Genomic DNA, 14,216 nt, shown 5'->3' with positions numbered 1-14,216 from the left:
CTGAAAATGCTCCGGGACAAAATATTGACTATAGCTGAGAAACACTGCTAAGAAAATTTTGGGATGCATTTAAAGTTAGAACTATGCTGTTTTTATGTGCTCAGGAGACAGTACATATTTTACAGGTACATGTACGGTATCTGAGCAGTGTGCATCAGCAGGTAATCCATCTTTCTAATTTGGCCTAGCTAACCATGAAAGGCTGGCTCACTACATTTCTTAACTAGGAGATAACAAATCACTGAACCCACCACAAGATGCTTCCAGATGCCTCTGCATGGTTCTTGATTCCTGTTTTCCAAAAGAGCAGGATCACCAGAGATAACTGCATGAAAACAGTGGTCGTAATATTATTTTCTATTTTGAATGTTATTTGGCTTTGCTCCTCTTCTTTACAGTTTTTGTTCTCATCTGTTTGACATGTGAACACCAGACTGTTCACAAGATCATCAGCAAAGTGAAATCAAAAAAATGCAAAGCAAAGCTCTGCATTTTTTCACATAATACCTGGTAAGAAAGAAGTTTGAGACGGTGGTCTTTGCCTCTCAACAGCTAAAATGGTTGAGATAACAGATGGCTGTATTAAAACACTTTGATTTTTATTGCTTCTCCAACAAAAATCCCCCATGGCAGGGGGGTTGGGATTACATGATCTTTCAGGTCCCTTCAAACTCTTAACATTCCATGACTCTATGATCTGAGGAATCCTGAAGTGTATGACTCGGGGTAGAATTTGTCTAACTAAATTTTCTCTGCTTTGTTGTGTTCTGGTTTTTTGCGACACAAGAGAGAAAGTATTTCTAGAAGGTGTCCTTGGCCTCTTTATATACAAGTACTTGATGACAGCTCTGATATTGTTCTGACTATCATTCATACTGCTGCCACATTTTTACAATAGTAACTATGTTGTTGCCAATCATCTGTTTATTAATTTCTTCTAGACCTTGTTTTCCCAAAATTTGTATGGACTTGAATTTGCTAAAGGAGAAAGAATACTCCTATGGATAGATATTTGTGCAGTTAACAATTTCCTCAGAAGCACAGTGAATACTTGTAGCAATGAGGGGTTTGATGCAGAGAGTATGTTCCAATAAGTCTGTTTGTTGTGAGGCATTGATTAAATCCATGGCTTCTCAGTTTGTATTTATAGCTCACCCTAGCTTTTATTTATAGTTACCTTTTAGTCTTGTCTATATTATATGTCTCTCTTGTTGGCAACGAGGCTTGAATATCATTTAAACAGTCTTACAGTAAATGCCAACCAGATGAGATGATTGTTCATTGGCCCTTTTTGGGGGAGGCCTCGGTGCTTCTCCTGGGCTGTATCTATTAATGGAGCAAGTGAACATTACACTGAAGGGTTGGGATCTCCACCTACCCCCATTGGCTCCTACAGCCATTCTGTTGTTGCCCTTGTGTCCTCCCTGTTCTGCTTTCCATTTGTCCTCCTACTCCTCTTCTCCTACCTTTGCTATCCCTGCCTATCCCTGCACCTGGTCTCAGCCACTCACCCACTTTATTACATATGCTTCACCTCTAATCTATAAACACCTCCACAGCAATAGTTTCATTATACAGATTGAAATTAACATAACAAAAATATTCCCTCTCACTGAACATCAAAGAAACTCATTGCCTTGTTTCCGTGCACAAGCTGCTCTCTCTCTCTAATTATGTTCATAAGAATACTGGGACTCAAGAAAATACATTCTTCTGCTCATGTCTTGTGTGACAATGAACATTGCTCTTTCATTCACTACCTCAGTCAGTGAAATGGAATAATGACCACAGCCATGCAGAATCACAGAATAGCTGAGGCTGGAAGGCACCTCTGGAGGTAGACTGGTCCAAGCAGGGCAGCCTAGAGTGGATTATCTGGGACTGTATCCAGATGTACCCAGTGTAACCCATGGCAGAGCACACAATGTAATCCCAGTGTCCCAGATGTACCCAGTGTACCCAGCAGTGACACTCCTCAACAACTTCATGTCTTTTAAGAGAATTGCTCAGAACCACCAGGAATACTGAACATCCCCATGTGACCAGACATTTCTGGTAGTTGTGTTTTGCTTGTTCCAGATGTCTGCAGAGAATGTAAAGCTGTTTCTGGACCCAAGACTTTTCTTAATTCAGTGCTGAAAGAATGTTTTTTGCCTTCAGCTAAACAGCCATAGTTTGAAGACATTTTGATATGTAAACAGCACTGCTTGACATTGTGTTGCCTTCCCCATTTTCCCACCATTCTTTCTTAGGGTTAGACCTCACTCTTGTATTTGAGGGTGACTTTTATGAGTGACCTGCAATGATTTACTGCCAGAGCTTACCAGATATATGAAAAGGATTTGTCAAAGGGTATAGAAAGAAAAAACACAGTTCAGTGATAAAATTTCCCATGAAAGATTCAAACTAACTTTGTAAGGGAGCTTTTCAGATATTTAAGGAAAATCTGTTTTTTTTTTTCATACAAGGAAGGAAACATGAATATGGAAAAATCTATTTGATATAGTTGTTTTTAAAAAATATCATCTGTGTAATTTGTTTCTGTTAGATACAATGATTAAAGCATTTTTCTCTTGTCAAAAAAACAAATTAAGAGCAGGAGCTCGTACTCAAGGTACAAAGAACATTAATTCTGCTGGCGACTTCCCCTTTATCTGTCCTATTATTTTCTCTTAATTTATTCCATGCATCTTCCTAGAACAGATTTTGGCTAAGGAGGAGATTTCTGTGAGTTTTTTCAACCACTGAGGTAAACTACAACTAATTTTAAAAATAAAATGCTCTGATTGTGCCCTTTCACAGAGCTGTCATGCTTCACTCTAAGTTATCATTTGAAGAAATAAATGGACTTTAAATTCCCAGACCAGGAGTAATAAATTCAAGATTGCCTTTGTACTTGAACATATAAATCCCTATGGAGTGACACTTCAGAAGAATCTTTGTCTTCCTCTGGAGAGTGAGGCCCTCAGAAGTTAAAAACTGACCTGTTGGCCAGACAAGTTCTACCATCAAAGTAATCATAGAGAGAGACAGACAGAAGTTCTGCTCTCCACCATGAGATACCCCAAAACCTGCAGGCAAAAGTGGACATCTGCTCTGCAATTTTATTTATTATCTGTTGATTTTTTGCTAAATTTATCTGAGCTTTGAAGCCTTGCAAACTAGAGAATTAAAAACAAACAAGCTTGTTCAGCAGCTTCTCCTAGGCCTCCAAGCTCTATTTATAATTTCTATAAGCCTTCATTACCTCTGGTCTACAGTATCAAATTCTTCTGAACAAGAAAGGTCACATTCTAACTATTATTACTGAAGAAATGAATTCAGTGTGTGACATCACAGCTAGACAGTTAATTACCCCATTTAATAGGACACTACAGCTGTTAGGGAGCTGTTTGCATGCAAAAAGCCACTCTGTAGTATTTACCATTTCAAAGGCAGAAGCTTCATGCAAATTAGCCATTTGCAATTTCAAATTTATTTTTAAAACTGTAAACATTCCTGAGAGGAACACATTTTTTAGCTTAGTCTCCAAATCAATGTTTATGATAGTTTTATAATAAGCACCCTAGTGTAGTCCATTAAATCTCCATATTGTTCTTTTAAATATCTGACATTGTTAACTGTGAAATATTTATTATTTCCAGTGTTCCACTAATGTTGTAAATTAGAAATTAACCAGAAGTTGGTGAAGAGATTTGGGCACAATGCTGGTAATCTTTTTTTTTATCCACTTATCTTGACAGGTATCTCAGTTCTAATTGCATTTAATGAGACTGCAAACTAATGTAATTATTACAACTAAAGTAATTATTACACAAGGTTTCTGTTTTGTTATTTAAATTACAAATGTAAAAGCAAATTCTTTCCTGCTTAAATTGTCATGAAGTAGAGCCCTCTAATATTTTTGCATATTGTTATTTTTAAATGAAATTCTCACATGAGATAGGTTTGATAAAAAACCTCAATGAGTGCATTTGCCATAGATCTGGGCAAATTAATGGAGTATTCTGGATAAGTGATATGAAATGCTCATTAAATCTGCAGCAGTATATTTTTGTGAATCTGAGTAATTTGAATCTTCAGACACCAAAAAAACAATAAATAAAGCAGTGACACTGGTTGTGAACATACAATCTTTTTTCAGTAAATGAACTGCTTAATAAGTGGTGAAACAAATGAAGCATAACCTTCTGTTACCAGTGTCCTTTCTGCCATTCCCTGTGCATGGATCTCAATAGTGTTCCTTTTTGCCTGCATTCCCAGTGATGCTCCCACCTGAGAGCACAGGGCTGGTCTGGAGCCAGGCACTCCATGTCTGGGCAGTCTGCAGCTGCTAAAGAGTGCTGATGATTGAATTTAGTCTGGTTTTCCAACTGTTGCTGTGTTTAGCAGTGACTAAACACTAGAAGTTCTCCATTGTTTATATATGCAAAGGGGTTGAGCCCTCATCAGAATTTACTGGAAAAGTTGTGGTTGCCTTAAGGGACACAGGACAAGTCACTAACTTCATAAGTTTTTAACTTGAAAACTCCACTTGCTGATTTATCCACAACAATTTGGATTATTTATGTATTACCTGATGAGTTAGCAACTCATCAGCCTCCAAAAGAGAAGTTTATTTTAGATGATAATAAAGGAGAGGTTATGAAGCTGGTGGAAACCTTTTCAAAGTTTTAGGTGCAAAGATCAGAGATCACCAAACCTAAAACTAGCAAGACTGAAAATAGTTACTACAATTCTTGATAAAATCTGGCTAGCAGGAAGACACAGAAAAAATATTACCTCTATTTCTCCCTATGGCATGGTAGAGCTGGCAGTCAGTGAGACAGTGAATATGGCTAATTGCACAAGGGGAAACCTCCAAATCAGTAAGCAAAGCAGAGAATGGCATGCAGGAAAAAAATGACAAGGAACCCTTTCCCCAGCCCACTGTCCCTCTGTATTCTGATTCCTTGGGTGGGCTTGAGCGTGCCTGCACTGCAGCAGTGACAGACTGATGGGGACTCCCAAAAACAAGAAATAGCTGAAAGCCAGATGGCTTTATGCAGAACAACAACATTATCTATTACCTTGACTAAGTAATTGTATTACATTTTTTAAAAATTTCCTGTGTTGAAAAAGTTTCCAGACTGTTATCCCTTTCCCAGTTCAAGTGGAAAACAAACTGCCATTCAGCAACAGAGATGGGGTTGGATCCAACATAAACATATCTCAGCTAGGCATTCTCCATAGAACTGCACAGTCATTTTTTCCATATACAGTGGGAAAGACAAAGCCTCTGCTTAAAAGGCATTCTCTATAAAGGGGGAGGGATAAACTATTTTAGCTGTCTGGAAGCTGGCTAAGAATCAGATATTAATACCAATCTCTAATTTACTTATTAGTAATGCCACTGAGTGAAAATCTTACTCTTATGGATGCTTGCTGTTGGAAATAGAAAATCTGCACTTGAAAGGGTAGCCGGTTGATTTTTCTCTTTCAAAAAAATGCCAAGTTTATTCAATTTACAGGAAAAGGGATAAACCTATGTTGTTTCCTCATTAACCACCCTCCACCCAGTCCCCACTTACATGAAATGTACATTCTGAGTCATTGAGTCTCTCAGATAAGTGAGACATAATCAGTTGACAAACTACAATACACCCTGAGAGATTTATAGATAGAGGCAAAAATTTTCAAGGGATGAAAAAGAAAAGTGGGCTTTAAAGCAAGTACTAATGTGCTTGTGGGACATTGTTAATACTGAGATGGTAAATCTCAAGCTTCAATTTCCCTCCTTCCAGATTGCTAGTATTTCCTGGTTTGATTTTGCATCTCTTTGAAATGTTGGAATCACAGCAGAGAAGAGCAGTGATCTGCTTGACCAATAACCATAGCATCAATTAAAACCCTGTTAGAAAGAAACCCAAGCCAATGTGAAAATCTTGAAAGATGAAGACAAAGAGCTTTCATCCATCTCTGCCTCCTAAGAGTAGCCCAGCTAAGGACAAGACAGACAACTTCTGGAGATGGCTGATGGGAAGATCCCATGTTTCTGGGCAGTTCTCAGAAACAGGGCTTTCCCCCTGGATTGTCTTAGCACTTTGCAAATGTGTGGGAAATGAGTAAGGCATCTCAGCATGGTTAATTTTTTACTCCATGCCATATATTCAGGATGAATCTGGGCAGAGGCTGTGCTCTGAAAGGAGAGAGGAAAAGCCAGGGCTGGGGAGAAGGGGTAACCTGCCTCTATCTTTCAGTGCCTCTGGGCTTGCTTCATCATAGACCTAGTTTGATAATGAAGAAATAAATTTTCTGTTGGCTCAAAGAGAGGGAAGAATCAATGTATCAAGAGAAAACCAATTTCTTTTCTTATCCCTCACAGAAATCCATCACCAAACACCCTGAATTAGCTGGTGCCTTAGAGACTCTGTTGACCCTCTGCAGACTATCCTTGCCATTGACTGGAAGTAGAGAGACACAGAAAACCACAAACTTGCAAAAGGTTGAGCAGGGTATGCAAATTCCCCGACCTTACACCATGTCTAGACCTCCAATACCTGCCCACATCCCTCTGAATGGATGGATCTGTGCCAGGTACTGTCAGACCTTGCCAATCCTCAATGGGCCAGACTGTGTTAGCCTTTCTGGGGCATGAAGGATTCTAATAGCCAGGGTAGGGAGGGTTATGTTATATTTTGTCCTGCCAGATTTTTTTTTTTTTTTTTTTTATTATTTTCTTTTTTTGGATACTGGATCTGGACAAATGCTTCCTTCCACGAAGTGCTTTTGAGGAAGGGTCCCTGGAGCCAAGAGTGGGGAGCATAGCATAAGGGAGTCACGACTGGCAGGCTCTCTGTGGCTCTCCATGGGCTACCATCTAGGCTCAGAGGTGGAAAACCACAGTAGGAAACCCTAGGACATATTGGCATTGCATTAGCCTCGGCAGAAAAGTCTGCTAATCTCTCGCCACTTGGAAGGTCTTTCATAAAAGAGTAAAAGATGCATTGTAGGGTGGTAACTGGATGGTAACACAGCTCAGAAAGTATCTGGTTTAGGTGCTGGTTCTGTGTAGCTACTTTTCCTGTAGCTACACTGGCAGCAATTGTCAAAGATTGAATGAGCTAATTTTACACAACATATTGAAAGTTGTTCATCCAGGTAGAGTCTTTTTTTTTTTTTTTTTTTTTTTTTTTGTAATTATTAAGTTAGGTTCAAATTAATTATGTTTCAAATTAATTGAGGTGTGCCAGTTCCTCTCATACTCCCTGGCCTCCATATGTCATGACCTGAACACATCATTGTTGTTCTTACAGTCTTGTAAAGTTGGAATAGTAATTTCTAAAATATTTTTCACAGCCCTCTTCCATTCTTTGACTCTTGAATGCTGTGGGTTTTAGCACTGTTTCTAGCTGGTTTGTCACAAGAAAAAAAAAAAAAGGAGCTCTAGTATTCATGAAGTATTTATTTAAAGAAAATAACTTTATAAAGAATTGCAAAATACAGCTAAACAGGAACGACAAAACCAGATCATATTTACTGTATTTTAGTCAATCTGTTTTCATTGTCAAATACACACTTTATGTATTCTGACTGACAGTTAGGAAAATCTCTTTGAGATTTTAATGACAAAGAATTAGATTTCAAAAACTTTGGAGCTCTAACAGCTTTGTGTACAATGCTATTCAGCAATTGTTGAATCTTGCATTAGGATGCATAACCCAAACATCCCCAGGTCATGGTGGTGTGTGAAAATGGACTGGGATCAGATCCAGACATTCAAGAGGACCAATTAAAATATAAAACCCAAAAAGTCTATATTTTGGTGTTTGAAATCTTAGTCCAGAAGCAAATTGTAAATTATCAGTGGCTGCTTATCTGTTACTCAGAAACTAAACCTCTTTTACACAGCTCTTGAACACTAGAAACTCTAATTGTTATCAGTTTAAATCAGGCCAAGTTTTCTTCAGAAAGCAATTATTTCATTTCTTCTCAGGCCCCTGGAAAAAACTGGACTTTTAATTCCTTCCTTGCTTCCCATGTTGTGAATAAGAGTGGGCATAAAATGCCTTTTATTGGTTTTCACAGCCCAGAGTAAGCTTTAGGTCACTTTGCTGGTACTTGCCCAAAACTTTGTGGGAATACACTCAATGGAGTTTAAATTTTGTTTTCTGGTGAGTATTTTATACATCTTCTTGAAATGGAGAAAACTTCCAACTATGCATCTGCTCTGTCTTGTGCTTCCATTTGCTTCATCCTCCTATGATTCAAAAGGTTTGGAGAATGGTGGCACTACTCCAAGCAGCTGATTTTCATTAAAGTTTTGATGAGAAACTTAAGTTGGAATCACAAACATCTGCAGTAAAACTTCCTCCCTACTAATAGATGTTTCTCAGAACATAACCTTGTATCAGAAAAAAACAGCAGTTAGAAATCCAAATTTCCCATTATAGGAGTTAACCTAACATAACCTCAAGGGTCTGAAGTGAATTAATTTAAAGATCTGCTTTTAAAAAGTATATGCAGTTCACATTAGCTTTAAAGAATATAAAGGTTCCTGTCAAGCTAAAACGCTTTTTGGCTCACACCTCAGGATTAGGTCTTCTGCTGCTTCTTGTAGTACCAGCTTGTTTTGAACAGATTAATTCTACAAGCAGGGATCAAATTGTGGTTTCTCTCAACAGTTTGCAAGATTTTCTGTTCCAACCATTTTGGGGGAAAGGAGTGAAGACAATTTGGTGATATTTTGAGTCTTTGTTAACAAGTGGCTGGGACTTATGGTTGCTGTCAGTTTATACATTTAATGTGAGCCATTTTAGAGAGGTAAGTTTGTCACAAGTCCCATGCTAATCATTGCTTATCACTTTAGAGAACCAGAAGGCAAGCATCTCAAATAATGCTTCTTGTGTTTTATCAGCAGCTGCTGGTAAAAGTCAGGTGGGAAAAAATGATTGTCAAACATGTAATTTTAACACACAAGCTCCATCAGATAACTTCTGCCTCTTACTTTCTCTTATAGTAAATGGCTAATTTTGACCTGTGATAATTGTTTCCTTTAAAGGACTTTTGCCTCTCTGCCTTTCCCCTGAGCCAAAAACACTGATGCTGGAAACAGTTTTCCTCTTCTATCTGTCCAACAATATCATGCCTTCCTTCAGTCTGGGAATTGGATTCCTGCCCTGTCCCAACTTCTTTTTTTTTCTTTACTCTTAAGACTCTTCATTATCTCATTCTTGCTCTAATTTTTTCCTCTCCTTTGTCTTCCTGCTTTAGTTTACTTCCTTTCCCGCTATTTACTTCACTTCTTCTTTCCAGGGAGGACATTTGAGATTATCTTTTTTTGGCTTGGCAGATGTCTCCACAGAATGTCTGTCTTCCCTTTCTTCCCCTAATCCTTCCCACACTCATCTCCTATACTGGTCTCTGGCCTCTTGTAGTCCTTTATGTCAGAATGAAATGAATATTTTACTGGATGTCACCTTACATTCATTTTACATTAAGAAGAGTGACAACAAAGTGTAGATCACAGAGAATCATTTATGATACTCTCTAGTATTCAAAGTCTTGTACCATGTTTTACTCTCACCTTAGACTCTGTAAGGAACTTGCTTCCTAATGGGGAGCAAACTCTACACTTATATAATTAAAACCATTATATCAGAGACATTTACAAACACAAATGTTGACAGTGGCAGGCTCCAGACCCAAATGGTAATGTATGACCTGCCTCTTAGTTTAGAGGCATGTGTTTGACAGTGGGACATAACTGTTCTCAGAACTTCTGGTTTTCAGTTTTACTGTTGTGCCTCACCAAACCTGGAAGTGTCTCACCACTCCCTTTCCTTCTGCTGTGTCCAAGCTAGTGAGTGAAATACTAAAACAAACATCTTTGATGTTTGTCACTTGCTTATCTGCTTTCATTTGATATCTGCCTCTTTTAAGTCTTTTGCTTCCATCTCTCACAAATTTTCCTTACAAAATGTTTTAATCTATCCTTGTTTGGAAAAACCAATCTCATAATTCATGCCTCCAACTGCTGTTGGGTTGCACTGATGAGCTGGATCCAATACTCTGCACTCACTCTTCTTCTCTCTGTCTCCCCATAGACATCAAGATTCAGCACTGTAAACGTCTCCCTACCTCCCCTTATTATCTTTGTGAGCCAAGGAACTTAATTTTCCTAAATAGCACACAAGTACTCTGAGTACTTAAGAGTGCTTTTCATATTGATCTGCCTCTTCATGGACAAACCAACGCAACTGAATAAAATCTTCAGTGCTTAATCACTTGTGAAAATAAAATTTTTAACTAACTTAGAGTTTGAACATAGTCATCTTCAGTTTCCAATTGTTGCATATACCAATACCTTAATTTATTAGACTAACAAGCCAATTTTTTTTCTTCTGTATGTAATTACACAGTAAGTTCACATTTTTTTCTTAACCTCCCTCTGAGTTGGCAAATTGGATTGCAGACTCTCTCAGCTATCTTCAAATTCCTAACACTGTAATCCTTCTCATTATACCCTTCTGAATAATTTTAATCAATTTATAAGCAAATTTTTTTTTTAAACAAGAGACAGATATCTTATTCCATGGTGGCCACTAACAATGCTCCTTATGTAGGGAACGCAACATTTCATGGTGTGGAATCTAGTCCTTTTAATTGAAACATCTACGTTAGCTGATTCATAAAGCTGTCCTGAAGCAAGCATCCAACAAAGTCTTTCAAGAGGAAGAGACTTCTTTGAGCCTTTCCAGGGAACACCGGTAGGAATTAGAGGTTTAAAAAATCTGCTGTCTCCACTACTGTATGGGGAATTTGGATTTGTACCTGAAGACAGCCCATGATTCTGATGGAAACATCTAAGAACAATTTATATGCCTAATTTAGGCGTTCTAGATCACATAATGATTAAGAATGAGGGCACCAAGGTAGCTGATGTTGCCTGAAGTCCAACTCAGACCCATGGTACTCTCTGTGCATGGATACAGCATATCAGCATAGCATTAAGAATGTAGTTCTCTTCTCTTGAGAGGTTTTCATCCTAATCCTGGGGGAAAAAAAAACTGTCAAAGCTCCTCATTAACTTTAATTCTGATTTCTTAAACCCTTCTCCCAGTTTCTCTCAGTTTAGAGTTGCCACACATGGTAAACAACAGGATTGGAAAGCTGACAAATATTCACTAATACGTATTTATGTTAATTGAGATCTCCTGTTCTTCTGTAGGTTCATAATATCAAACTCTTACCAGGATTTAAAAGCATCCCACCAGTTACATCCTGGAAACTCCCACTGGCACGTTCCATGTTGCAGCTGACTGTCACCACAGACCACAATGAAGCCCCATCTGTGGCTTTGTAACTGTGCTGTATGAAACTGCCCCCTTTGTATAATTTGGCACTATTTGACATGACTAACAGCCTCTGTCTGCTCGGGGGAGCTGTAGGCCTGAGTCAATATTTAGACGAAGGAGCTGAATCAAACTGTGCTGTGTAAGGGAGTTTACTCTGCGGTTCACTGTGAGCTGTGGGTTAAGCACTCGTGCTTCTAAAGAGGCTAATTCAAACCTACTGGGATAACCCTGTTCCTGAGGCTGAGGAAGGGGAGGTGAGCTGTGGGAGGGAGAAGCTCTTTGAGGACCAAAAGTAATATTCCTTCCTTGGCTGAGAGACTACCAAAGCATCATTCTCTGCCCCCTACATCAACCTCCAGGCTTAAAGCCTGTTCCTCAAATCCTGTTACCAACCACACACATGGATCAATGAGCGGTTTCTCACTCTTACAGAGCCATCTGTCCTATCCCAAAAAAACATCCTATTGGGCCTCCTTGGAAATTGCCATGGAGGTGGCAATTTTCAGGTGCTGAAATATGCAGCCAGCAAGGGGTCCTGACGTCCCTGCTTCTTCTTCATGAAACCATAGCATTCTGCAGCCAAGGGCCTTGGCTGACAATACCAAGCACAGTCATCCAGTTGTAATATGGGATCCAGAGTCTAAGTGCTGCCATTGCATAGGCTGAAGTAAACTACCAGAGGAAGCACCAGTGAATTGAGTCTATTATGTTGGCCTGAGCAAAAATTTAGAAAGGATTGAAATGGTTGAAGGAAATTAAAGTGTCATTCCCCTGCAGTGTCCAAAATATCTCACAGTGCTTTCCCAAGGTAAAATCTAACATGAAGAAATGTGAACTGTGTCTCTGGGAAAACCATATTATACTATCATAACAAGAAAGACTAACAATCACTTATGCTCATTATCCCATGAAAAGCAGCTACAAAACCCATCCAGCTCTTAAGTCAGGCATTTAATTGAGGGACTTTCCATGTTGTAAGCAACAGGTGGCAATACAGCTTCCCAGGGCTGATCCGAGGCCAGAGGAGAAAATCTGTACATCCCACACCATGAAGCCTATCCAAAAACTGGGATGGCTCCTGAGAGTCCTTATGCTGAGCAATGCGGGGTTTAACCTTCAGTTTTCTCACACAGGTCATGTTTCATGCGGACTCTCTGGCAGGGTGGGCAGGCGTTTCCTGAGGCTGTCCAGCTGCTTGGAGCAGGGGAATGAGCTCTGCCCTGCCCTGCAGCAGCAGCCCTGGATATGTGAAGGCTTTATGCATTTATTTCTATGGCTGTTAATTCTGGCAAGTGGAGGATAGGTGGAAAATCAGCCGTGTGATATTGGAGATTGCGATTTTAATATTGTCACAGTGACACAGCTGTGCTAACCTCACCTCATTTTTGGATGTTATGCTAGAAGAACTACTCTTTCCCTTCCCATGACCTTATGGAACTCAATTGCCCTCCTACTTTGTATCTACCACGCATGAGATATTACTGTGCTGTGTCCACCGTTCCACTTCCAACCTTACCCCACCCCCTGTGTATGCTGGAGTAATTATTTCCTCAAGAAGTATTTTTGAGTAGCCCATTCCTGATGCAGTGTTGCTAAAATAAAGAGTATAAATCAACCCCAAAATAACAGGGGAAATTTTCCATTGTCAAATTGCTTCTCGGATCTCTGTAATTTCCTTTGTCACTAATCCCAACCACATAATTTTTGGAACTTGAAATCTCTGCAGGTGTGCTCTCTGCAGGCAGTTTCCTAGATGCATTTGATTTATCATCCCCTGCTTTCTCACTGTGAAAACAAACTTCAGATTTTGGAGGTGAATGGCATTCAGAGGCAAAAGCACAAACTTCTACAGGACAGAGTTTGCCATCAAAAGATAGATTCTTTCAGGAAATTTCAGTGAATTACGATTGCAGGAATTACAAGGCAAGCAGAAAATTGTTGTGACAATTAACTCTTGTAAAATAGCTCTGTTTGGACAGGCCTGTTTAGTTTTGTTGGCAGGAAAGTCAGAGACACGCTAAGCCAGCTTCACTGCAAAGTACAGCAGCTGTCTGCTCACAGCAGGCAGGGCATGTGTACATTTTGAAGTCTGAACTGTATCTCTCCAGTCCCGAAATGCAATGTCTCAGACCACCTCCCGCCTCACCCCCAAATCCTCCTGTATCGCTTTAAGGCTCAAATGATTAAGCTAACATTTACCAGATGGGAGCTTTGACACAGACAGGTGAAAACAGAAAATTGCAGACACTAGAGAGAGAAGGGAATTACTGTACCTCAGCAAAAGGCACCCAACTTCCAGTAGCTACTGCCTGCTGCTGCCCTCTGATAAAAGTGGCTTCTTGCGTGCTGACCGCTGAGCTACCTTCAATGTCAAACTGAAAAACGCTTCCCTCACTTGAGGCTGTGCTGGAGGAGAAGCATCTCAAAAAGAAAAATACAGGAGAAACGAGGGGCCAGGCGGAGATCAAAGCCATTTCCTCCCCTTACATCCAGCAGTGGTCTTCTAGCGTCTCAGTAATTGTTTACCCTCTTCTGCAATCAGCCCCCCTTGGCTTAGTGGTGCCTCAGTTATTTTAACTTTCTTTCAGCATTCAGTTTCCAGATGTGGCACTTCAAGGCAGTCTAACCGGATCCCGATTTAAAAGAAGGGGAAAAAATAAAAAAAAAAGAAAAAAAAAAGGAAAAGAAGGGAAGAAAAACGCTTTTGCTGCCTCCCTCGTTCTCTCTCCGTGCCTGTGGCTCCTCTTTTTCCCCAGAGGCTCCAGCACAATAACATACAGATGGGCAGTGCTTAAGCAGAGAGTGTCAAACAGAGATTGTATTCCAGGAAAGCACCGCTAGCACTCCAGCCACCTTATCTCCCCCTGTCAGGATACAGAC

At 39.6% G+C, this 14,216-nt stretch overlaps 1 protein-coding gene across 1 annotated transcript in view; it reads right to left on the bottom strand.

Annotated features, from left to right (window-relative positions):
- Positions 1–13,975, bottom strand: part of LAMA4 (laminin subunit alpha 4) — a 96,057-nt gene extending 82,082 nt beyond the window's left edge. Inside the window, exon 1 of the mRNA XM_053938838.1 lies at positions 13,610–13,975. Coding sequence (XP_053794813.1) covers positions 13,610–13,810 — 201 coding nt within the window. The 5' untranslated portion in view covers positions 13,811–13,975. The remainder of the gene's footprint in view (positions 1–13,609) is intronic.
- Between the last annotated feature and the right edge of the window lie 241 nt (positions 13,976–14,216).

Source organism: Vidua chalybeata, chromosome 3 (assembly GCF_026979565.1).
Source record: "Vidua chalybeata isolate OUT-0048 chromosome 3, bVidCha1 merged haplotype, whole genome shotgun sequence".
In the NCBI taxonomy this organism is placed as follows: Eukaryota; Metazoa; Chordata; class Aves; order Passeriformes; family Viduidae; genus Vidua; species Vidua chalybeata.
The sequence above is the reverse complement of the archived record's forward strand: the minus strand, read 5'-3'. Positions and strand labels throughout refer to the sequence as shown.